The 26,077-nt window shown below is 55.6% G+C and overlaps 1 protein-coding gene across 2 annotated transcripts in view; it reads left to right on the top strand.

Moving 5' to 3' along the window:
- The first annotated feature begins 2,942 nt into the window (after nucleotides 1-2,942).
- The window catches only part of NDRG1 (N-myc downstream regulated 1), a 57,290-nt gene continuing 34,155 nt past the window's right edge, over nucleotides 2,943-26,077 (top strand). Inside the window, exons 1-3 of one of the 2 annotated variants that reach the window (XM_072733890.1) lie at nucleotides 2,943-3,077; nucleotides 16,132-16,212; nucleotides 19,042-19,077. In XM_072733890.1, the coding sequence (XP_072589991.1) occupies nucleotides 16,150-16,212; nucleotides 19,042-19,077 (99 nt within the window). In that variant the 5' untranslated portion in view covers nucleotides 2,943-3,077; nucleotides 16,132-16,149. Of the gene's footprint in view, nucleotides 3,078-11,516; nucleotides 11,795-16,131; nucleotides 16,213-19,041; nucleotides 19,078-26,077 lie in introns of those variants that run through there. The other variant, XM_072733889.1, reaches the window with a different exon arrangement.

Raw genomic sequence — 26,077 nt, forward strand, 5'->3', positions numbered from 1 at the left:
GGTAAACAGTAACCAGAGGGCAGTTGGGATGATAGGAGGGGTCATGAATTGCAGTGAATGTGTACTTGCTCATTAGAATGATCCAGAAGGGAGGGAAATGTGGATTCTGGAGGATGGAGAGGGGGGTCCAGGATGGAGCTGGGAGATGCTGGCTTTTCAGGGACATTTTCTCATCTTATCAGGAAGAAAATATGGGACATATTTAGCCTCAGGCTTCTAAATTGTGGTGGGAAGTTCTAACATCCTCTCTTGCCCATTTGCTCCAGGTGCCTGTGGAGGAGACATGTGCCGAGAGCCGGGGTGACCCAAGCTCTTCAGTGTTGGAAGTAGGTGTTCTCCTGAACTCCAGCTCTCTCCTGGGCCTCTCTCATCCCTGAATCCCCATGAATTCAAAGCAAGAAGTTTGGGAATAGATAAGCCCTATGGTCCTCCTGGTCAGGATGGTCTATGATCAAATTTAAGGTGTTACTACATGGAACATTCCAGAGGACACGAGTCCAGAAACTCCCGTGGTGGATTTGCAGCACATACGCATTTACTAAGCAAATCGAATTCTATTGCTGACCAGCGAGAAAGAGAAATAATTTAAACAGCTCAATTCAATTGCATCCACATTTGGCTCCAAGCGCTTCTGCTGCCTCAGCTGGGCTGGGCTGGGGGTGTGGGGGTGTGGTGGGCGGCTCTTAGCAGCTAGGGTCCTCCGAGGCTGAGCATCTCCTACTCCCGCGTGCAACTGGAGTTGTACCACCATCAGTTGGTCCTCTAGTGGGGCCACCTTGAGGACATGAAAATGGTCTCATCAGGTGCTCAGTGGAAGAAACAACACGGTGAGACACGAGGGGAGACTGGCTGTGCTGCACCTAGGGGAGACGGAGTGTGGGATCCGTGGCACCTTCCGTAGATCGTCTCCAAGTGGATTTGGACTCTGCAGCCAGCACCTTTCAATCTGGTTTTGGAACTCTGTTGCTCTCCGAAATTCTACTCCTCTGCAATTCCAATTCTTCTCTTTCTCCTCTCTGTGAATCTGGCACCTTCCCTCCCCTGGGCCTGAATTCATTCTCCGCTCACTGTCTTCTGGAAAGTTGAGGTTCCCACAGAGCAAGGTTGGGGCCAGCGGGCTGCAGGCCTGGGCTGCTCTGAGTGTTTTGCCCCCAAAGACTTCCTCAAAGGGGGTGGAAATGGCCTCTCTTGGCAAAATGCCCCTCTTCGACCCTCATACCAGCGTTTTAATTTGTCGTTGAAGGAAAGGGTAGGCAGCTTCCTCCATAGCTTTGAATTCGACTCTGTATCTTTGGCAGGTAACAAATCATAGGTGCTCAATAAATGCTCGTTGAAAGCCAAGGCAGAGGAGGAAAGGGAAAACAGATTTATGGGAGTGGGTAAAAGACTACTGGACCCGGGAGGGTGTTCAAAGAGCAGGGTGGCTCTAAGGGAGGCAAAGTTTTGGTTCATGGCCTTAACCCTAGTGTCTAGGAGAGTGCCTGGACCTAGTGGGTGCTTGATCTAGGTGTGGAACGAACGACCCCAGTATGGACTTCTCGTGTGGTTGGGGAAACAGAGACTCGGTCTCCTCCTATGCCGAGCTCCTGAGGGGGAGGACTTTGCCTCCTCAGTCCTTTTCCCAGTGGCTGAGCACAGAGGCTGGCTCATCGCAGTGGCTCAATAAATATTTGTGGAATGACAGGATAAGTAAATGTCAGGGCCTATGGAGGGAAAAGGGATGCAGGGAGCCAGGTCCCTTGCCTTGAGCGGAGCATGGGCCGGTGGAGGGAACAGGTTTATCATCAGCCAGAAGAGGGAGGGGGGGAAGGGCACGGGATCCTGCCAGTACAAATCCCGGCAGGGGCCTGGGGACAGTGACAGGGTCTTCCTTTACTTATAAAATGATGCTCCTCTAGTGCAGTGGTTCTCACCTGGCCTCAGGTCACAACCACCTGTGGAGCTTTTGAAACACCCCAATCCCTTGTCTGCATTCCCGGAGGTTCTGGTAAAACTGGCCTAGGATGGAGCCCTGATATGCACCTTTTCTCTTCCTTTTTTTTTTCCTTTTTCTTCTTCTTTTTTTTTTTTTTTTAACTTCCTCTGGGGATTCTAATAGGCAGTGTGGTTGAGAACACGGAGGCAATCTTTAAAACAAAAACAAGGCAGCAGCGGAGCAGGATAGCTGAGGGTGGGAAGGGTGCTCGGGACAAGTTCTGGGAAGCAGGAGAGGAAGGGGGGTGAGGATCCTCCCAGCCGGGGGCTCCCTCCCGGGGGAGGGGAGCCAGGCCGCTGGGAGGGAAAGGAGGGAAGGAGGCCCCCCCCACCCCCCCGGACTGGTGGTGGGTTTAGGACCGGGTGCCCAGGAGATCCATGGGGTGAACAGATGGACGAGACTCCCCGGGAAGGAGGGTTTCAGCGGAGAGATGATGCAACAGGGAAGGGGCACGGAGTGAGCATCTCTCCGGGGGGAGGGGGGCTGCTGGGTGGGCGGTGGGCGGTGGGGGGGGGACCCAAGGACGCAGGCAGTTCAGTGGGGCTGGGGGTGGGGAGCTCAGGTCTCCAGACTCGGAGGAAGTGCGGAGTCGCCCACAGGGGATGTCAGGGCGTGGCGCGGTGCCCCTCGAGAAACTCCGAGCCCGGAGATGTCATCGGGCCCCACGGAGACACGTGCACGGGCGCGAGCACACGGGCGCACCCCGGGGTGGGGTGGGGGGCACCGCGCCCACCGCGGCCCCGGCCTTCCGGGCGAGGGAGGGGGGAGGGGGGAGGGGAGAGGGGGAGCCCCGGCCCGCAGGCCCCTCCCCGCCGCGCCCCTGCAGAGGCTTGCGCAACAGGCGGCGGCCCCGGCGGGCGGAGGGCGGAGGGCGGGGAGGGGGAGCGGGAGGGGTGTGTCCCCGCGGTGTGCGGGCGCCGGGGGCGGGGCGGGGCGGGGCGGGGCGGGGCGGGCGCGGGGGCGGGGCCGCGGCGCCTATAAAGCCTCCGGCCGCCGGGGCATAAACAAACCTCGCCTGGCCCCGCGCCGCCGCCTCGGAGCGCGCCCCGCCTCGCCCGCAGCCCGGCTCCGGCCCCGCTCGCCCGTGCGCCCGGCACCTTCGGTAAGCGCGGCCCCGCCGGGCGGCCGGGCGGGGAGGAGTCGATTTCCACCGCCCGTGGGTGCTGCTGCAGCCCCTGGACCGCCCTTTGTGGCCCTCGGAGCTGCAAGTGCGGGGCGACCCTGCGGCGGGGCGCGAGGAGGGGCTTTGGGGCGCGGCCGGAGTGGAGAGGGGAGAGGGCGGGGGGCGGGGGCTCAAGCGGAGGAAGCGCAGGTCCCCGCTCACCTTTCCGCAGCCGGGAAGGCGGGATCCGGGGAGCGGGGTGCAGAGCCGGCGGGGGAACACCTCCAGACACACCCCTGGAGTCACAGCTGGCGCCTGGGGCCCGAGAGCGCCTGGAAGCGGGAGCCCCGGGGAGGGCCTGGGAGCGCGCGCGCGCGTGTGTGTGTGCGTGTGTGTGTGCACGCGTGTGTGTGTGCGTGTGTGTGTGCACGCGTGTGTGTGTGCGTGCGTGTGTGCACGCGTGTGTGTGTGCGTGTGTGTGTGCACGCGTGTCGGGTCGGGTGTATCCCCGGCGGCGCGGGCTGCGTGGGGAAGGCGGGCGTGAGCGCGCGTGTGTAGAAAGGAGGTGGGCAGGAGAGCGCGGCGAGCTGAGGCTGGAGAAAGGCGCGTGGGTGTGTCCGCTTCCCACCCCCAGCGATACGCATCTCAGGGGCGGGGGCCGCCTCAGCCTGGAAGCCGGGTGGGGTGTGTGTGTGTGTGTGTGTGTAAGGGGGAGGGTCCCCCCGCGCGTGCCATCCGCGCGCGCCCCTGCGCAGGGTGCGCCCCCCGACTGGCCCGGTCCCCAGGGCTCGCGCGGGCAAGTGCCGGCCCAGCGCTGGCCCCCGCCGCCAGTGGCGTCATTCCGGCCTCCGCCCACCTCCCCCGCTCGCCGGTCTCCCTGCCTCCGGGGCCCGCCTCTCCTGCCCTCCCGGGGGAACAGCAGCTGGAATTGCTGCGCCCTGCCCGGGCCCTCCGCCGTCTCCGATTCAGCCCCGGGGCGGCGGGGTGGGGAGTGGAGGGCCGCGGTGGGGGGGGGGGGGGGCGCGCGGGCACCAACGCTGTCACTTTAGGGGCTGAAGCTGGGATTTAGTGGATCTGCGCCTTAACCGCACCCGCCCCCGCCCCCCAGCCACTCTCCCGTCTGTCGCCTCTGCTGTCAGATGTCCCTGTGGGTCAGGGGCAGCACCGGGGCTGTGGCTGGGGAGGGGGAAGGTGCCTGGTAGCCAGTGGGGGGGGGGGGTGGATCTGGCTGGGGGACATTCAGGCTCAGGTCTTCTTCACCGTTGGGCCAGGACTTCAGTTTCTTTGCTTCCTTTAAGTTACTGGGAAAAGGTTGAAGACGGGAAGCCAGTGCAACCCCTGGCGGCACAGGGGAGCCCTAGTCTCTTCCTAATGTCCACCGGCCGCCCTTCCCGTTCTCAGCCACCTCCAGTGAACCAAATACTGAAATGTAAACGGAGCTCCTGCTGTGAAAATGCGATTTGAAAGCAACCCCGCCAGCCCCACCTGCTGTACCGAAATTCTGAGTCTTTACTGACTTTGGCAAATGTGTATTGAAATAAGCAAGGTGCAGAGAGTGCACACCCCAGCCTCTGCCTTTGGGGGTTCACCAGCTCAGGGAAGAAATGCAGGCGAAGGTAGTGAGTGCTGGTGTGGGCCTCGGGGTGAGGGCCGAGGGGTGGGGGGTAGGGGATGTAGTGATGATGCGGAACAGTGGCCTGGTGTAAGCCGTGAAACCCAGGGTGTCCCCTGACCTGTGACCTCTTAGTTTTGTGGGATCTTGTCCCCCACAAGAGGGTGAGAAGGAAGGCTTTGCTTGCCTCACCCCGTTACCTGGTACCTGGCCCAGGGCCTGACACTTGAGAGGAGTTAAACACATGCATTGAATGAATGGAAAGGGAAAGGCTCCTTCCCTCTGCCCCCCATTACCCTATAATCTCTTGAGTGGAGTTGACCGTTGGGGTGGTATGTTTGATTTGGCTTTCCAGGGAGACCTTCCAACACCTTTTCTGGGGTCTTCTCGCCCCATAGGGGGATCCCCTGGATCAGCAAGCAAATCCAGGATTATTAGCAATTGGTCTGATCACTTGGAATAGAATTAAAAACTCACAGAAGTTCTGAATGCACCTTCTTCCCCATTTTACGGATGGAAACTGAGGCCCAGAGACAGGGTGTGACTTGCCAAGGCTGAGCCAGAGCTGGAACTTGGCCCTCCAGACCCCTCTGGTTGGCATTGAAGGTGGTCAAGGGGCTTCTTGGTCTTGACTCTTGGCCCTGACTGTGGCTTTGAGAAGGGCAAACACACATTGGCTCTTCGCTGAGTTTCTCGGTGAGGCCACTTTCCAGGCAGGACATGGTGACTATTTAGGGTCAATGAGGTGTTCTTGAGAACTTAGCAGGGTCAGTCCAGTAAGCAAGGGCTGTAGGCCTGCTGAGGGGTGGTTGGCTGGACTCTGGCTGCCCTCACCAGGTTGGAGCTTAGATCCCAACAGAGTGGGGGGCTCCCCACCGGGCTCGCTGAACCCGTCCTGGCCTGAGCTTGCCCTGGCATGGATGGGGAAGAAAGATCTCATTGTGTGTTTTCTTGGTGGCCTGAAGCTGCAGTTCTTCCTTGAGACCCAACTCCAGAGAATCTCATCCAAGGCGTGACTCAAAGTCCCTGTGCCTCAGAAAGGAAGCCAGGGTGATGAGTCAGCATCTAAGACTCTGGCGGGCAGGAGGCCTGACTCAGGCTGGGAGGGGGCAGGGAGGGGCAGGACACCCTCCCTCCTAGTCAGCTGCTGCATCCCCCACCCCCTGTCATCCTGGCCAGAGCTCTGCCAGAATTGTGTTGGCTCCATTGGATAGATGGAAAAAACGAGGCCGAGGGAGTTGAAGAGACTTGCTCGTGGCCGTGTGGCTAAAGATGGGAGAGCCAGGCTCTGAAACCCGAGGGTCAGACACCCAAGCCTTTGTTCCTTTTCCTGATGGTGAGAAAAGCCCAGAGAGGCTATCGGGGGCGCCGTGCCTCAGTTTCCTCTCCAGTAAAGTGGGAATAACAGATACTGGCTCACGGGGACATGCAAATATTAACTGAGTTAATTCCTGCAAAGAGCGGAGAACAGTGCCTGGCACGTGGGAACACCGCCTAGGTGTTTGCTGTCCATGATTCCCACGAATTGCATTTCTCAAGGCATTCCCTTGGCAGTCGGTGTCACGGACTTCTATCCTAAGTGCGCACATGCCGCACATGCCGGTGAAAGCTCCTGCCAGGGCTGGGCTCCAGTTTTGCTTCTTGAAGTTCTTCCAAAAGGCTAAGCCTATGCAGACCGCCTAAAAATGTAATGAGAACCTTGTCTGAAATGCAGGTTTCCAGCCCCAGGAGGTCCGGGGTGGGGGATCCTGGGAATCTGTACCATTTCGGAGCTTTCTGGGGTGGATCAGGGCAGATAGAGTTGAGGTCATCCTCTCCAGATTGATGGGGGAGAGGGAAAGGACAGGAGAGGCCAGAGTAGCCCATGCTCCTATATTACCAGAACCTGGTGCTCTGTAAGCGGCTCTTCCGTGGCTAAGACGCCTTGTGGTTTCAGAGCATCACTTCCTGCAGTGGAGATAGGAGACCTTCTTGCCATTTCCCAGCTCAGAAAACTGAGGCATGGGCAGGTGACTTGCTTGTCTAGAATCAGGTGAATGGGGTCCTGTTCCAGGTGAGCCACCCTGGACCTTTCCCTCTAGTGTCAACCTTTGAGGCCTCCCAGACCCTTTTGGACCTGTCTTTGAAGCAAGAACTTGGTTTCCTGGATGCGTTTCATGCCGCCCTTCTACCTCCCTGGCCCCAGTCTGGTCCCAGGCCTGCCATTCTATTTTCTCTTTCTGTCTGGAGACAAGAGATGGATGGAAGGCAGAGTCTGCTGCGGAGCCCGAGGTGAGTTTCCTAACACCCTCTTGGCCTCCTGCCCAGCCAGCCCAGGCTTGTTGGAGGTGGTGTCCTGAGGGATGAGATGTGCTCCCCTCGGGGAGATTCGGGGCAGGCTCTGTATCTAGGCTTCCCCAGTCCAATGGTGTTCCTCCAGCTGAGGTGGTGGGAGGTGAAGCTCGTTCGCATCTGGGGTTCATCTCTTATTTTACAGTTTTTCTCCTTTTAAATCTGTGGCGACCTCAGTCCAAGTGTGAATTTTACACCTCCGTGCAGCTCTGCCTGAAGGGGCAGATGGGGACCAGGGCTTCATCCTGTTCTCTGTCTCAAGCCCAGCTTCACTCCCTTGGCTTTGAGAAGATTCTGGGCCACTCTCTGGGCACCACCCAGATGTGGGTATGAGCTTTAGACGTACGCGGTTCTGAGGACCCCCAGCTGGGAACCCTGGTCTCCTCTGCGCTCTCCTTTCCAAGCACTGAACTGGCCTCCTTTCTGCACAAAGCCCTCTCTGGCTCTCCTTTCCAGGCTGGCCTGCCAGGGTGAGTGCCCTCCTTAGATCATTCTGGGTTGAATCTCTGTTTACCCTTTTCCTGTAGACCAGAGGGCCTGGCACTCAGTAGGTGCTCAATTAATGTTGCTCAGAAGACACCCTCCATTTATTAAGTTACTTCCTTAATAGGAAAACGATCGGAAGGCCATCCAGAGGGTGGAAGCAGCCAGGCGAGGATCCTGTCAGTGTGGCAGTCGTCCCATCTCTGGGACAAAGGGTTTTGTAGGAAGAATCTATTTCCATGTCCCGCGCTAACACTGGCTCCATTTGTATGCTTTCAACAAATTATCTCACAGACCATCCAGTGCAGCTCATGCTTGCCCTGCAGATTTGCAGAAACATCCTTGAATCCCACCAGTGCCCTCCTTCGGACTCCCCATTATTCCGCTTGTCCCCTCAGATGGTCTTCTGTCTGCCAAACAAATTGATCGGGCTGCCAGAACTGCACTGAGAACCTTCAGGAAGCTCCCTGAGTGGCGTTGCAGAGAGAGGGTGGGCGGCCCTTCCCTCTTCCTGCTCTGTGTCCTGGACCCCCTGGCGAGTTCAGTGCTCTGCTTGGCCACAGAGATGTCCCATTTCAGCTCCGGCCCTGTACCCAGGGAATGAGCGCAGCTGGGGTTCGCTTTCTTTTGGGAGGTTCCTTTTCCATTCTTTTGGCTTCAAGCAATTCCTTGAATGCTGCTGAGTAGCAGGCTCCAGGCAAAGCAGGAAGGGGGCCCTCCGGGAATTTTCTAGTCTGGCTGTCCCCTCTGGAGGCATTTGTATCATTTTATTGACCATTTATCTCTCCAAGAGAGCTCTGTTCTCCACTTCCATTCCCCTGAACCGGAGAACTTTCTTGACAGTCCAGTAGGTTCATCCATATTGTTTACTAGGTTGATTACAGAAGGAAAATAGGGAGATAAGACCACCAGCTTCTTCACCCTCCCCAGCGCCTTGAGTTTCAAAAGGTCCAGAAGACATCAAGAGACCCCATGAACTGTCTTGTAGCTTGACATCACAATGTCCTTGACGAAAAAAAAAAAAGGCAGAAGCAAGTATGTGGAGTAAGGCAGGGGGGTATCCAAGGCGTACGTACCCCATGGCCGCTGTCCTTGAGGTTAATGCAGACATGGGGCTGTTCTGGAACCTTCCGGGATTGCTGTATCCCGGGATGATGCTATGCCAATCAGCAGCAGCACACATTGATTTCAACTCCCCTCTTCCGCCACCCCCCTCCCCCCTTTTAAATTCTGTTCTATAAAGAGCCCAGTGTGCTGGAAAGAACACCACTTTCATGTGGCTTTGAAACCAGGCGTGCTATGGAGGGGACAAAATCTGGGCCAGTTGCTGACAATCGCAATCGATGAAGCTTGTCCACAATGCCTCCTGGTCAGCCTCTTCCTCCGCCGTCTGCCCGCCGCCTCTCTCCACACTCGTAGTACCCACATCGAAGGAGTGGCACTCGGCCTTGAAGGTGTCATGTGGGTCTTTGCTTTTAACCCTCAGGTTACTGTCTGCTCGCTGGGATGCTAATACCCACCTCCTGCTGGGGATCTCGGCAAGGGACAAATAGCCCGATGTGGTCAACACTTTTTTCAAAGCCTAGAAACTGCTGTATTAGGAAGGTGTCTGGGGGCACCTGGGTGGCTCAGTTAAGTGTCTGACTCTCGATCCCAGCTCAGGTCTTGATCTCATGGTGATGGGTTTGAGCCCCGCAATGGGTGTGGAGCCTACTTTAAAAAAAGAAAAAGGAAAATTAAAAAAAAGGAAGGGGCTTTGCAGGGAGAGCTAAAAACAGAAGCCTTTGTGGGCACTATGAGGGAGAGTAGGAAAGAGTAGGACATGGACTCTGTGCAGAGCTTGGGGACCCTGTGGGACTGTGTGAGGGAGACGAGGAGCACGTGCCTCCCTCCGCTGACCCACACAGGACAAGCCTCCTGGTCACAGGCAGCTCATCCCTAGAACGTCCTACATGGACAAAGGGTGTGCGTACATGTAGACTGAGCTGATTTCATGGTCAGCTAAGGTTGCTTGAACCCGTGCTACCTCGATGCTTGGTGACTTGGGGCACATTTCTTCCCTGTGCCTCAGTTTCCCTGTCTATCAAGTGGTGAACATGATGGTGCCTGCCTCTGGGTCCTGTGAAGCTCAGAGGATGAATGGAATTTGGAGTCCAATAAATGCCAGAACTGCACTGAGAACCTTCATTGTCGTGGTGGGTCTGTGTGGGGTCTCATTGCGGCCTGCCCGTGGCCACTTGGGCTGGGCTGGGTGCATCCCGGAGCCCCCAGGACACATCATGGATGTTTCAAGGCTGTACACCTCCGCTGCCCCACCTCCTGGCAGTTTGGAGGGCTCAGGAGAACTTGCTCACTAGTGTGTGCAGACCCCTGGGTGGAGAGCCAGAGCCGGAGGGAGCCTCTCGGTCTTCCAGACAGGGAGAGATCTGAGACTTCTCAGTTCCCTGGGTGGATCCGCACAGGCCGGAGATGGGTAGGAGGACCCTTTCATCTTTGGGTCCAGCACGTTCCCCCCGGGCTCCCATCTGCCCCACGTTGCTCGTGGATCATGTGATGTCCACGCAGTGCATGCCGCATCTTTTGCAGATGGGGAAACCAAGGCCTCCAGGGTGGAGATGGATGACTTGGTCAAAGCCACGTGACAGCAGAGTGGCAGGCCTTCCCCGCTCTGACTCCTCAGCCAGCGTTACTGTTGCTCCATCAAGGCTTTTGAGAGTCCCAGACTCCGAGTGTCCCTTCCCTGTCCCCGTGACTGGTTAACAATTTTCTAGAGGCTTCACATGCCCAACATACCTCTACCCACTGCCCTCCCAGATCCCTGGGGTCAAGTTCTTCCCTTCTCTGGGCAAATACCAGTGTTGGTTTCCCTTGGAAGCCAGGAGGTCCAGCTAATTGCTGACTGTCTCCTGGGTCTGTCTGTTGAACTGGAAAGGTATTTGCCCAACTCTCCTTGGGCCCTCGTTACTCATTGACCGACGCTGCTAACGGCAGGAAGACCCGACCCCCATGGTGGCACATTGGGTCCGATCTCTGGAAACCCAGGTGGCACTTGCTGAACTTCTATGAGCATCCCCCCTCCTTGCTGGGCTGACTCTGACGCTCATGGTGTATATAAAACACCGTCTGTGTCCTCACATATGTCCCTGGGTCTCTCTGAGGCCACCAGGGAAGGACAATGCACTGATTACTTAGACAGCTACCCCTGTGAATCCGCGGTTTCAGTTCCCCTTGGTCAACCAAGGTCCAGAAGCAGATGATCCTCCCTCTGACACGTCGTCAGAAGGTCATCAGTAGCCTGCCACCATGACACATGCCTGGGCATGTCACCTCGCATCCTCCCAGGAAGGGTGAGCACAGCACAGTGAGATACTTTGAGAGAAGGAGAGACCACACTCACGTAGCTTCGGTTACAGCGTGTTGTGATAACTGCTCTATTTTATTACGAGTTATTGTCATTCATCTCTTGCTGTGCCTTTAGCACAGGTGTGTGTGTGTGTGTGTGTGTGTGTGTGTGTGTGTGTAGGAGCAAAGGGTGTGTATGGTGTTTGGAACTATCTCAGTTCCAGGCATCTACTGAGGGTCTTGGAACATATTCCTGGTGGCTAAGGTGCACGGGGACCATGCTTTGTGCCAGATTCTGTGTTCCAGGCTTTAATTTAAGCCATGCGGCTGCTTACTGGGAGCAGGAGTTGTGCCCATTTTACAGATGAGCAAACCGAATATAAGGCTATGAGGCTAGATAACTTGGTAGGGGGTGCAGAGCTCATAAATGATGATGCCCCCACCTGACCCTCAAGCCTTCCCCCAGCTCCAGGTGACCTTCTACTTTTCTGCCATGAGTTTCCTCTGAATTCCTTCTGCAGAGAGCAGGTGGGAAAGGAGGAGGTGGTGCTGTGAACCGGTCTGGCAGCTGGCATTGGGACCCGGAGCCCAGTTTTGGCCCTGGTTGGAGTTTTAGCCGGTCCTGTCCTGCCCCAGTTCCCTGTCTGGAGGAACTTTGGTCTGTGCTTCTTAGAGACGCGGTTGGCAGATACTGCACATCCATCGTCATGTGACGTGGCACCAGAGGGCTCCCACCCACTATGCCCGGTGTGTCCTTGCCCTGTCACTCTGTCCCACTGAAAGGTCACCTTGGCCCTTTGCAACCTGATGTTCTGTGTTGGGACTTTCCAGGAGGTGGCCGAGAGGGGCAGGGACTGGCATCCAGCACTCCGCCTCAAGCCCAGGGAGAGAATCTGCTGAGCCAAGTTGGGACCTGGGGTAGAGGACCCCCGATCTTGGGCCCTGAGTGGTGAGCAGCTCCTGGTGGGTGGGCAGGAGTGAGGGCACCAGCCAGAGCTCCCCAAACCCGGCTACCCCCCCACCCGTCCCTCCCTCCTGGTGAAGGAAATCACGGTCGCCTACAGAGCAGCGTGCCCAGTGCTGCTGGAACTGCTTCCTTGAATGAGCTGTGTGGTCTTGCTGCTGTGGATCTGAAACCCACAGAAAAAACTTTTTTAGGAAAAGTGTGATAAAGAAGTAACTGTGAGCATCGGAGCCCTCTCCATCCCTGACACTCCATCTGCGCTGGCTCTGGGTCATTTCAGGATGGTCCCTCAACCCCTGGGGCTTCCACTTCCTCCTTGATAGAGTGATGGTGGTGGCGGTTCTGGTACCTGGGGCTGTGTGACTCCCGGAGAGTGCGGCCTGGTGGGGGAGACGGGGCGGCCGTGACTGGGCCTAGTGGGCAAGCAGGTCTGCAAGCTCAATGGGCCAGGGCTGGGTCTGCTCATGACCAGGTCCCCAACTTGCTACCTAGTGAGGTCTGGTCAGCAGAGCTGTTCCAGGTACTGTCACACTTGGCTTGGTGCTGGGCAGGAGAACCTAGTACAGGAAGCAACCTCTGAATGAATCACTGTTTCAGTCTGTGCCTCTAGGAACTCAGAAGGGGTTTGAGGGTGGGCATGGAGGCAGGGGCGGTGGGGGCCCGTGGTGGGGTGGGGAGGACGAGGGGCTGCTGAGGGATCCAGCAGTTCGGCCCTTTCCCTGGCTTCGTCCAAAGCATGTGAGCTTTTTGGATTTTTTTGTTTGTTTGTTTTTGTTTTTGTTTTTTTGTAAATTTGTTCTTCTATATTGAGCTTCCTTCTAAGATTTCTTTTAGACAAACAGGTTCTAAGAGAAAAGTTTGCAACGTGTTTTGATTCAGGCAAGGGAGAGCAAACAGGGCGAGGGCTGGCCCTGGACTGGCCCAAGTCAGCAGAATTGGGCTGGAAGCAGTCAACTGTCTTCCAGGCCCTGGCAGGCTGACCACCAGCGGTCGGGGGTGGGGGTGGGGGTGGGGGGTAGGGTTCAAAGTGCAAGGAGCATCTCAGCAGCCTTGGTTAGCGAAGGGCAGTGACCCGGCTGGAGGTCCTGGCGGAGTCCTCCCTTGCCGGGCAGTTTGCATCCATTAACCACAGGCTGCCCTGGACCCCCAGCACCCCCACTCTCCCGGGGGACAAATAGTACAGAAGCTTCTTCTGCTCTATCCAATCTCTCTGCAGACCTCAGAGTCCCAGGACGCTTATGGAAGCTTCTCGGTCTACACCAGTGTGTCTCAGCCTCGGTGCTATTGATGATTGTGCTCTGGGTACCATCCCGTGCGGTGTAGGAAGATTTGCAGCCTACCTGCCCCCTCCCCCCACGAGATACTAGTAGCATCCCCCAGTCATGACCATCACAGACGTCTCTGGACATAGCTGTATGTCCCCCGGGGACAGAATCACCTGTTTGTCCAGAGAAACACTGCCATAGTTCTCGGGGGCCTCACCTGAGTCTCCCCATGGCCCTCCAGGGCTTCCAAAAAAAAAAAAATCAGTGATTCTCAAGTATTTGATATTTAAGAGAGAGACTGGCCAGTGTTTGGCCTGCTGCCCCATGTGGGCTGGGAAGCTGGGTTGCAGGGAGGAAGAGGAGGTGTGTGTGTGTGGGGGGGAGGTGGTAAGAGGCTTCAGAAAAGAGATCAAACTCTTTTCTGTTCTGAAGGAGAATGGGGGAGCCGGGGGAGGCTGCGATGCTAGCGTGATCGTGATCCCGGCGGCGGCGGGGAGCCAGGAGGGACCCCACCGGGCTGAACCATGGCGTGCGCTTGCGTCCGTGTAAACCTAACCCCATTTAAGGTCCTTTCAGTCTTGTGGTTTAGTGATGATTTAAGAGTGAATTCAAACACAAGCATTGCTGTTCAGCTGCTTAAAACCCGTTGATGTGTTCCGCAAGCCAGCCGTGGCCCAACTTGCGGAGCAAGACAGATGGGCTCCCTGTCCCGGGGAGCCTGCAGGTGGGGCTGCCCTCCCTGTGGGGACCCCCACCCAGCTTCCATCCCCAGCGTGAAGGGCGGCGTTGCCGGAGCCCTGGGCTTCTGGAAGGCTCCTTAGGCTGTGTAGGCGAGGTGTCCCACGGCCAGGGTCTCGGGACCATGAACACGCTGAGTTAGCAAGGCCGACAGACCTCTGCTTTTCATGCCTCCTGCCTCCGAGCTGGCAGCTGCCCAGGAATGCTCACAAACATAAAACCGACTTTGTTTTCAGAATGTTCTCGAGCATAGACTCCAAAGGCTGCATAAAGGCATTCTTGTGGGGCTAGTTATCTACCGGGGAAAATCGTGCTGGGGCCCCAGACCAGAGCATCCCAGGGGATCTGCCCACGGAATGCCATGTGTTGGCACCGGCGGGGATGGGGGCGGTTTCAGGGTGGCCCCAGGTCTGTTGTCCACTCACCTCTGAGAGGTGCCTCACCACGAGGATTCTCCCGGGTTCCAGGGGCTGCGTCTCCAGAGGGCCCTGGGCTGGAATTTTAACAGGCTCCGGAGAGTTCCACAACGCGGGGCCACCATCCCGCCCTGGAAAGTAGTCATGTGAGGGGTTTAGTTTAGTCAGGCTCTTTTTCACCAAATTTCCTGATTCTGAAGGCCTGTGTCTTTGATCTGGTGCCTCTTCTGGGGGGGCTTTGCCCCCCACTCTGGCTTCGGTGGGCACATCATTCTTCTAGTTTGATTATCAGGCTCTGAGAATAAATGATGGCAACTCCCGCTTCCAGATTAAGTTCCCAGGAGCAGGCTCAGTACATGTCACCCCGGAAGCTTCCCCGCTCCAGAGCTCTGCTCCTCCCAGGCTCTGTGGCCCATCCCTGCTCACAGTCCTGCTTCCCCACCACTGCTGTCACCCTCCATCCCGTCACCCCTGCCCCCTGCCCTCCTCCCACCTCCCCTGCTCCCCATCATTGCTCTTACCTCCCTCCCCCTGGCCCCACTCCTGCTCCCCAGCCTTCCCCACCACTGCTGTCACCCTCCATCCCTGTCACCCCTGCCCCCTGCCCTCCTCCCACCTCCCTTGCTCCCTCTCACTGCTCTTACCTCCCTCCCCCTGGCCCCACACCTGCTCTCCCACTCCTGCTCTTCATCCTGCTTCCCCATCACTGCTCTCACCCTCCATCCCCCTCACTCCTGCCCCCCTCCCACCACTCCTGCTTCCCCATCCCCACTCTCACCTTCTATCCCCTCACCTTTCACCTCCCCCCCACCTTGCTCTTCCTACACCCTCTCGCCCACCCCCTGCTGCCTTGAAAATCCTTTTATTTTCAGAATCCCTCTGAGTGTTTAGTCCTATCAGACCTCTTGAGCTTGAGGTATCCCCTCTCCTGGCCCGGTCCTTACGAGCACCAGCACGGAGCAGGGAGCCCTGCACACAGGCAGACGTGGGGTGTCTGTATGACCACCCCTCTGTTAGGGCTACTTTGAGGACCAAGGGGGATGAAGCTCGTGCCAAGCCTGTGCATGGGGAGCCTCCTGTGACTTTCCATCCCCTCTGGTTGTCAACCTGGGACTGCCTGACTTTAGGATCAGTGGTGTGGATCTCCTAAAATGCAGCTAGATATAGTCTTGTTTATTTTTGCTTTTGTTGCCCTTGCCTGAGAAGACACCCCAAAATATTGCTTAGATCATCATCACAGGGCTTAGTGCCTACGTTTTCTATAGCAGCACAGGGACTGTGGTCAATAGTATTGTAATCGCTTGGTATGGTGGCCAAACCTGCTGTGGTGATCATTTCATTTTTTTTTTTTTAAGATTTTATTTATTCATGAAAGACACACACACAGAGAGGCAGAGACATAGGCCGAGGGAGAAGCAGGCTCCCTGCAGGGAACCTGGTGTTGGACTTGATCCCAGGACCTCGGGATCACAACCTGAGCCAAAGGCAGATGCTCTCCCACTTAGCCACCCACATCATTTCATAATGTGTAAAACCATCCACCCGCCCTCCTACTGTATACCTGAAACAAATGGAATATTGTATGCCAATTATAATTTAATTAAAAAAAAAATGCCATGAGGAACATCCTGGATGTGGTGGTTGGGCCTGGGGACTGTGTGAGGACCTGCTTTGAATGTTCATCAGAAAGGTAGTTGTGTCCGTGAGCCTTGGTTTCCTCTTCCAGAAAATCTACCTCTTGCCCTCCCAGCCTCCGATCCAAGAATGGCCAGTGGGATGGGGGGGCCTTGTAATGTAATATGCTGCCCACAGAGGGGGGATCATCCCCGGGCCTCAGATTTGCTTCCTTGGGGCAACATCTCTCAGTGGGAAGTGCTGACCTGTGGCCTTTGTCCCTTCGCAGGCAGGTGACAGCAGGGACATGTCTCGGGAGCTGCAGGACGTGGACCTCGCCGAGGTGAAGCCTTTGGTGGAGAAAGGGGAGGTGAGTGGACAACACTCCTGGCTCCCTCCGCTCACGTGCACGCTCGTAGGCAGACACATGCGTACACACTTGCACGTGTCCACTGCTTCCTAATTTCCAAGAATGCAGAAGGACAAGAGGTTCCTTGTCCTTGTGGTCAGAATTTCCATGCCAAGGAGGCCTCCCTGTGGGAAACAGAGGTGCCTGTCCTCCAGCTGGGGCTGGCCTGGAGAAAGCCTTCACGTTTGCGCCCTCGGCCTTGTGTTTTAAACCACATTCACCTCCTGGTTCTTACTGGGCTGTGTAACTGCCTGTGACGATACATCTTGTTGAAAACGGAAGGCTCAGCCTCAAAAGTGAAGTTATTCGAAGGCCAACCGGATGCTTTCAAAAATAAGGATTAACAGGCCTGAAGCGCGTCGTCGCGCCTGCTTGCCGCTGGGCTGTATCTCAGGGTTAGGACGTGCCGAACGACGGAATAAGACTGTGACTGGTTAGGTGCTGGGTTCTGTGATTGTTCCCATTTTACAGAAGGGAAAGTGAAGCCTCTGGAAGTTAATTTGTCCTCCGTCACATAGTTGCAAAACATGAGGCATGGGGCCAAACCCAGGCCAGCCAGCTGCCTTCGGTCAATGGACTGTTCTTCTGGTTCTTTTGTGGCCTCGCCTGTCGCTGCTGCATCTTAGGCCCATTATTTCATGGGCTTCTCATTATGAATGTGTGAGGCCATCATCTCTGTCCCCATCGTGCAGATACAGACACTGGTCTGTGATGGGAAGGGGATCACCCAAGTTCATTCAGATCAGTGGCCCAACGAGGAGTAGAAGCCAGGCCCGGGGCGGGTGGCGCTTTAGAATCCCTGTTACCGTTCTGCTCCGGGGCTCTGCCCATGTTCTCTGTAAAGGGCCAACTATGAATAGGGCAGGCTTTGCCCGCCGTTCAGTCTGTTGCAACCACTCAGCTTTACGGTTACGACACGCGAGCGGCCAGCGACAGTCTGTGAGCAAACGGGCTTGTCATGTTCCAATAAAACTTTATTTACAAAGATCGGGGAGGGCCGTCCTTCGCCGATCCACACTGTTGGCTGCACAGGCTCCGAATCCAGTTCCTCTTCCAGTTGGGCTCTGTGACAGAGTCTTCAAAAACAAACAAGGAAACAAACCCCGGGGGATACAGATACACGTTCTTATTTCTTGCTTTTAAAGGCCGTGAGAAGTAGCATCGCACGCTTTGCTTTACTCATTTTAGCGAACTCTCTTGGAGACCTCTATCCAGCAGCAGTCTGCAGCATGCTCTTCCCTTCCAGCTTCACAGCATCCCACCAGGTTTCCTTTCTAAAATTTTATTTTTTAAGATTTTATTTATTTATTCATGAGACAGAGAGAGAGAGAGGCAGAGACACAGGCAGAGGGAGAAGCAGGCTCCCTGCAAGGAGCTCGCTGTGGGACTTGATCCCAGGACCCCGGGATCACGCCCTAAGCCAAAGGCAGACAGACGCTCAGCCACTGAGCCACTCAGGCATCTCTCCCATCGGGTTTAATCGAGCAGCGCCTTGTCTGTGGACGTGTGGGTCATGCCAGCCCTTCACAATTGCCAACAGCGCTTCAGCGTATTTGCACCATTTGGACCTTGGATGTACGTCATTCGTACATTTGCAGGTGCAACTCCAGCGTAAATTCTCAGGAGCGGCATCTCTGGGTCCAAGGGTAAATGTGTTTTTAAACATAGTATTTATACTTTTCAGGCAGCCTGCTGGTATCTTTGGAAAATTTTGTTTTCGAAACCCAACACCTAAGAGATTATCAGTTGCAGGTTGCATGTCTATCTCAAAGTGAATATTTGCCTTTTCCTTCCAAGGTTTTCTATGGTAATAAACCTTCCAATTCCTTACACTGACTCCACAGAGCATTTTTAATCAGACTTCCCTCGGACAGTTCCTCCTGACGTCTGTTCTCAATCCCCCCATCCGGCTGCCACGGCACTTTGAAGATTGGGCTTGTGCAGAATGGCTTTTCCGCTCCTTCCTACCAACACACTCATGCACAGTGGGCATCGGCCACCTTTGCTTCTCCCAGAATTTACCACACTCCCTGATGTCCTTAACGCAGTCCAGGATGCGTGAAGCCATTTCAACCTCCAGCAGCAGGGCCTCTGTGGCAATCTGGTCTTCAGGCTCTGGCTGTCCCAAGGGGCTTCCCTGCACACTTCCTTCCCCTCGTTTGCATTTTGCTCGGCGGAGCTGTCTTCTCTCCTGGTGCTTGGTGATGGGGTCTGGCTGGGGCTTAGTTTTCAGAGGACTTTGGACTCCCATGCCAGCAACATCTCTTGGGAATGTTGCAGCTCCTCCCCAGAGCCACATTTCCAGTGCTTCCCCCGCCCTGTCCCCAGTGACCGGGACCCCTCATGATGGACAACCAAGGCAGAAATGTAAGGCGAGTGACAGGATCAGGTTTGAGTTGAAAAGTGGGCAGAGGCAGGGAAACTGGTTAATAGGCAATTACATTCCTCTATCTTTCAAGCTTGTGGTCAGCTTAGACCTTCAGATCTTTTTTTTCACCAAGGCTATACGCAAAAATAAATAAATAAATAAACAAACAAACAAACAAATAAATAAATAAAATAAAAATAAAAATGTCTAGCTAATGTGTCTACTTTTCTGCTGGACGGCTATTCTTCAAGACAAAAAATAAAAGTCTTTTTTTTTGTAGGAAATTAGAGAGGCCCCACAGAGGAGGGAGGGTAGGTATAAACTAGACTCAGGTCTTGGGGAGAGACCCATGTGTTCCAGTATTTTTTTTTTTTTTCTCCAAGAAACTGACACAATTGACCATCTTTCTCGTCTCTCCACAGACCATCACTGGCCTCCTGCAAGAGTTTGATGTTCAGGCAAGTAGAGGGGGTGACTTCCCTTCCCCCTTCCCTGCTTTGTCTTCTCTCATTCCTCTTCTTTCCACTGGTTGAAGATCATTGTTCGGACATGGGGGGGGCGGGGGGCAAGGGGAGGGAAGGAAGTTGAGCCAGCTGGTTCTCCACGTTCCGCTCCTTCTCCCCGGAAAGAAGCTGGTTTGAGTGGGGGCCAAAGAAGCAAGAGCCCATCGCTCCCTGCAAAGGCGGGAAGGGGATGCTGAGGTGTGGGGCGTGTGCGGGGGAGGGAAATGGGGAGACGTTGGGTGGGCTTGGGACCCTGTGATGGGTGGCCGCCGAGCAAAGGCGTGATGTTCTTGGCTCTGCTTGGGAACGTGGGCCCAGCCTTCTCTGTGGTTTCCTGGCTTCATCTCCGCTCAGGATTGGCGCGGGCGAGGGGGTGGTGTGTGTCTGGAGCTTTGTCCAAGAACAAGTTTTCAGAAGAGCGGGCTGGCTGGTCCTGGCGGAGGGCAGGGTCAGAACCTCAGGAACCGTAAGGCCTGGACTCATTATCTCAAAGCTGGCACGGCTCCCACGCTGTGGGGGACCCTGATGTGATGTGTCCCGGGCAGTGTTGGGTCAGTAACACACCCTGACTCGCTTGCGAGGCTTTTTTTTTTACCCCCAATTTTTTTTTTTTTTGGTGGCAAAATACACATTACATAAAATTTACCACCCTAACCATTTTTACTACATGCTTCATTGGCATGAAGTACATTTCTGTTGTTGTGCAACCATCTCCACAACGCTTTCGTCTTGCAAAACTGAAACCCTGCCCCCAGTAAATGCAAATTCCCTCATTGTTGCCTCCCCAGGGCCCCTGTGGCCACCACTGTCCCGCCTTCTGTCCCTGAATCTGATGAGGACTCGATGGACCTCACATGAGTGGCATCGGGCAGCGTTTGTCTTTGTCATTAGCTTCTTTCACTGAACGCAGTATCCTCACGGCTCCCCCGTGCTGCAGCAGGTGTCGGAATTCCCTTTTTCTTCTCTAAGGCTGAAGACTCTTCCACTGTAGGCACAGACCACGTTTTGTTTATTCGTTCGTGTCTCCGTGGGCGCCTGGGGCTGCTTCCACATTTTGGCTCTCGTGCAGAGTGCTGCTGTGAACATGGGTGTGCGGGGATCTGTTCGGGAACCCCTGCTTTCCATCCTTTTGCGTACGCGGCCAGAAACAGAATTGTTGGATCACAGGATTACTGTAGATTTTTTTCTTAAATATTTATTTGTTCATGAGAGACATACAGAGAGAGGCAGAGACACAGGCAGTGGGAGAAGCAGGCTCCCTGCGGGGAGCCCGGTGTGGGATTCGACCCCACGACCCTGGGATCACGCCCTGAGCTGAAGTAGACGCTCAACTGCTGAACCACCCAGAGGCCCCCATTGTAGATCTTTTAAACCTTGGTTATTAATTCGGAGAGACCTTGAGAGCGTAGTTTATCTGTTTCCCGTGAAGGTAACTCTCCCTGTTTGCATCACTCTTGGCAGCTGGCAAAGCACTGTTAGGTGCTCCGACCTCTAGGCGCAGGTAGCTGGGAGAGCAGAGATCAGCACCTCGGGCCCCACCTGCCTGCCCAGACCCCCCACCTAGCCTTGAAGTTTGCCCAGGCTGGACTGGGCGGGGGTGCTGCATCCCTAGGACGTCAGCCTAGCGGGGACCATGAAGGGAAGCTGGACCAGGGCCTGGGAGGGATGGGGTGAGGCCTACCACGGTGTGTCCCCCCAGCCGGGCTGGGCCCTTGGGACTAATCCCAGAGCTGTCCCGTGAGGTGGGAGCCTTTTTCTGACCATGCATCCCTTTATTCGGATCTTTTTCTGATTATGCATCCCTTTATTCCTTTAACAAATGCCTGCTTTGTGCCTGGCATTGTCTTAGGTGCTGGGCACACAGTGGGGAGCGTGACAGGCAGTGATCCTTGTTTTCAGGGACTCAGATTCCAAACCGATCGCTCAGCACTATCGAGCACTGAATATGTGCCAGGCATCGCTCTGAGTGCGGCGTGTGTTTTGCTCAGGGCGTGCTCACAGCCATCCCTTCCTCTGTGTTGCAGCCGGAGACCCCGCAGCACAGAGAAGCTGAGTAACTTGCCTGAAGTCTCAGGGCCAGAAGGGGGTCAGGAGGGGGTTTGAACTCACCCAGTGTGTTTCCACAGCCCCTGTTTGGAACCACTGCTTCTGACTCCCTAGCAGTGGGGGGAATGGGATCAAGCCAGCACGCCAGTGCCAGCTACTAGAGGGGCTCTGAGGACAGCAGCTCCCACTGTGGGGGTGGGACACTGTCTTAGGCTGAGGGGTCCGGGATGGCTGTCGGAGGAGGTGACATGACGCTGAACTGGGACCCGAAGGACAGATGGAGCCGGTCATGTGGCCAGGGGAAGCTTAGGGACCTATCATCCCACGCAGAGGCAACATCACAGGCACTGGCCCCTCTGACTTGGATTCTGAGCCTTCCGAGGGGAGCTGAGATCTTCTCAAAGCTAATAGGCTCGATCTTAACCATCGAATCCCAACGTTTGAGCCGACGCTGAGTGCTGAGTGACGCTCTGGCAAGGTTGTTTGCAAGAATCTATCTGTTTGTGTGAAACTATAATGATCTGGACTTGGCTCCTAGGCCTGATTGGCTCATGATGTTTATGAAGGTTTCCCTCCGATCTCTAGCAGTCTCCACCAAAATCGTGGCTGTGGGCTGCTGTCGGATGTTCCTTCAGAAGATGCGCTGTAGGATGATGCTGTCTGTGTCCTGAAGAGTTACTGACCACAGGGCCAGAGGCGGAGAATGACAGAGCCTTGGTCACGGGTGGCTGCAGGGCGTCCCTGTACCAGCACTCCCTGACCTCAGGCAAAGTGTCTCTTGCCTGCTGCCGGCACCTTGTCCTCTGTGGGTCCAGGCCAGGGCCCCCGGGCTTCCCATGCACGCTTGCTGATTCCTCCGGGGACTTTTATCATCATCCCTACTTGGCAGATTGGGACACTGAGGCTTTCCCGTGGCTTTCCTAAGGGGCCGCATCCAACCTGGTCTGACCCCGACCAGGGGTCTCACCCACAGTGTATTACTGCAGTGACAGCCTAGAAGAGCCAATCCAGACACGATGCCAGCATATCTTTGCGATTCCCGTCGGAAAACAATTTCCCTGGGCAAATAATCCAAACAGTACCGTGGTGGGCCAACGTTTAGCCCGTCGAGGGTAAGTGGAGGCGGGGCTCAGGAGCCCGTGTGCCTCGGTGGCAAACTGCTTTCGTCTCTCCATTTAGTTGGTTCCTTGCTGCTCATTGAAATGGGGCCCCAGCTGGGCCGTTCCTTGGGGGTCACATCTAAGGACTCCGAGCAGCCTTACTGTGTGTGTCCGAAAGCAGCCAGTGTTATTTCTTGAAAAATATTTGGTGCTTCAGCGTTTTGAGTAACTCAAGCAGACGCTTTGTTCTTTTCCCAAAGAAGTCAAGAGTTTTTTTTTTTTTTTTTTTTTTTCCCCCTTTCTGAATCAAAACACTCACCGTAGCCCAGGGCTCAGCGGTAAGAAGCTGCTGGAGGGTCTGGTGCCCAAGCCGCCGGGCTGCCTGCCTTAGGAGACAGCTCAGCTGCCAGAGCGGATGGCATCGTGGCTTTATCTCTTCCTGGCTCACACTGCCTTAGGCCGGGCGGTTTGTTTTGGCCTGGGTGATGTTTTTGGGCCAGTGACTTGGTACCCTGGCATGGGAGGTTCTGTGACTTGCTCTTGGGACATTTCTTTACATGCCTTTTCTGGAGACCCTCTGGGACCCTCCGAGCACAGGGCTGGGTGGGCTTGCTTGGCTGAGGTGCCGTGGCTGCAGGAAGGATGTGGTTTGATAGCTTTGCAGAGAAGGTTCTGGCATCAGGAACTAGGCAGTTGTATTTTGCAAATTTGATGAGTGGGGTTGGGGGGTGAAGTATTTTGGGTTCCAGCTTACTTTCTTTGGCTAGAATCCTAGAATCCAAGAATATCCGACCTGGCAGGTGCTTTGTGATCTAGCCCTTCCTCTTCTGCTCCAGGTGGGGAGGCTTCCTGGAAGGCCACAAGAGGGGAGGAGGGTTAGGGAGAAGGTAGCAAATGCATATTTGCACACCCACTTAATCATCGCAGGGCTTCCGTGCCTGGGTGGGAATGTGACTCCCTTTTGCAGAGGAGAAACCAGTCTGGAGATTTTTTTTAAAAAATTATTTATTTATTCATATGAGAGGGCGGGGGGCAGAGAGAGGCAGAGACACAGGCAGAGGGAGAAGCAGGCTCCATGTAGGGAGCCCGATGTGGGACTCGATCCCGGGACTCCAGGTGCTCAACCGCTGAGCCACCCAGGTGTCCCAGGCTGGAGATGTTAAGAAACTCCCCAAAGGTTACTATAAAGATACCCCTAAATTTTGGCCCATGTGACTCTGAGATATGTGATAATCACAAGGGTCATAATCACCAACGTCCTGAATACTAACTACCCCGGAAACTGCGCTGGCCTCTTCTGCATGATGCCCTCAATCCTCACATCAGCCCTTTAGGAGAGGGGCTAGTGCCACCCTTGTTTCGTAGTTGAGGAGACAAGGCCCAGAGAAGGTTTAAGGGATTTGCCCTGCACGGCTCAGTGATGAGCTACATGACCAAGCCTGACCCAGTCCCCACATTCTGGAGCTTTAGGTCCATGTCACCGGTGGGAGGGGTTGGGTCTGCAGAGTCGCGCACTGCCCCTCGCTCCACCTGCCCTGAGGTGGGACACCTGCTCTGGCCCCAAATGGCCTCTCCTGTTGGATTGGCTATTTCTCATCTCCTCCACCTGGATCTTTAGTGATTCAGATGATTTGATTTGATTCGGTTTCCATGGGAATCTGCGTCTGTGTGCTTACCAGGGCTCCCTGGGCTGTGAGCTAATGTCACCCTCCCACCCCGACCCTGGGGTCTCTGGGTGCGGGTGTGGGTCTGGGGCGGCGGGAACTGGGGCACAGGAGGCAGTGGGCAGCGTCTCCTGGGGTCCGGCTCCCACTCTGGAGCCCAGTCTGATCCTGAGGGAGGGCGAGGGTGTGGGCAGAGGTGATGATATTTCCCCTTTCCTTGGAAGCAGATCAACTTCTAGGGAAAATGGAAACAGTGACCTTTTGCTAATTTCTTTCTTTCCACACATTGCTGCTTGTTTTCATGCTCCCCGACTGAAGGTGGGCGGAACTCAGAGGCTTGGAAGTCCTCGACCCACCATTTCCCATCCTCGAGCTTCCCCGGCCCCACCTCCCAGCAAGGCCACTGGGGCTTAGAGGCAACCCTGAGTGACAGATGGCAGGAGCGCTCATCTGGGTCACGGAGAAATGAGGCTTGCCTCCTGTGTCTCCTCTGTGGGTTTCCTGGGAGTGCCCTCCTGGGCGTGGGGGGCACCTCGCCCATGCAGCACCCCCGTGGTGGGCCTCAGCTCCCCTTCGGTCTGCGCAGCCCAGGCTGTCAGGCTTATCGAGTGTAGACCCCCATCTCCTGGTGTCACAGGGTGGGTGCAGGGGACTGAATCAGGTTCCAATCAGCTCAGTCTTTGCTAGCTGTGTGTCCTTGGCCTGTGGCCCGACCTCCCAGGGGCTGAGTCTTCTGATCTGTAATCTGGGGGAGTATCACCATCCCCGAGGGTGTTGTGAACGTGATAAACACAGCATAGGCCTCAGCACACAAGCCTCCCACTTCTGCTCCATGGATGGACGGCCGGTTGGATGGATGGCCGGCCCTCCTCCTCCTCTTTTCTCTGATTCCGACAAAGACTTTCCTCCTAATTCTTTCTTCCTCCGAGAATTGCGGTCTTTGGTGTGGGTTCCGGCTTCACTCTGTATTCCCAGGCTGACGCCCGTCTGCCCACAGCAGCTGGTTTCCTAACTCTGGAGCTTTTCTCTTCCATGATGTGATGACAGCGTTAAAGAAACCAGCGGAATGGGAGCAGCCGCAGGTTCAGCTGGGCCTCCTTGAGGTCTTCTTATCTTTGAGGGGGGCCTGGTGTGCCTCCTGCAGCCCTGGGGTTTGGCCAGCAGTCAGGACACAGGGGGGCCCAAGGGCTTGTCCTGGATCTTGACTCGTCCGGCCACCTGTGGGTGTGTGTGCTGATGTGCACGGATGCTGGCGTTTCCCATCTGTGAAATGGCTGTCATATAGCGTTTGCTCAGTAAACAGATGACTGTCCTTATTTTTTTTTTTTTTAAGATTTTATTTATTTATTCATGAGAGGCACAGAGAGAGAGGCAGAGACATAGGCAGAGGGAGGAGCAGGCTCCATGCAGGAAGCCTGATGTAGGACTCGATCCTGGGACTCCGGGATCACTCCCTGAGCCCAAGGCAGATGCTTAACCACCGAGCCACCCAGATGTCCCAAGATGACTGTCCTTAAATGCAAATCAACTGTTTCTTGCACACACGCACCCTTCCCTGGCCTCCCTCATTCCTTATCTGCTTCTTAATGGAAAGGAGATGGGTGGCCTAGCTGGGCCCCCCCACCCCGCCCCACCGCTGGGGGCACTGGAGATGAATCAGGAGGATGGGGGGTGGGGGGTGGGGGTGTTATTTACAAAAAGATGGTGGTGGGCCAAGCCCTTGCCATTTCCTCCCAAGCCCTTGTCACGATTTGCCTTTCTTGACACAACAAGGCTGGACTTAATGCTGCGTCTGGCCAGCCCTAAATCGGGTTTCTTTGCCTCTTGTTCCACAGAGCGCCCTCCGCCCTTGGCCATGCCGGGACCGAGGCTCGCTAGACTGAGGGGAGGGGCAGCCCAGCGCACCAGCTGACTTGGTGTCTGGCTAACTGTGTCATCCTTTAGAGTCCAGATCATTCAGTGTCTCCCCAGGGCCCACTGGAAAGGGGAGGATTACGGAGGAGGGCGGCAGCTGGTCTCAGCCCTCCCCTGGATCATTCAGCCAGTTGACTTAAGCCATTGGGACCCCCTTGTGGCTTCATAGGGATTCTCTTTGGGATAGGCCTCCTTAACAGCCAGCATGGAGCCAAATGCTACAGTTTGCAA

Source organism: Vulpes vulpes, chromosome 13, assembly GCF_048418805.1.
Source record: "Vulpes vulpes isolate BD-2025 chromosome 13, VulVul3, whole genome shotgun sequence".
NCBI lineage: Eukaryota > Metazoa > Chordata > Mammalia > Carnivora > Canidae > Vulpes > Vulpes vulpes.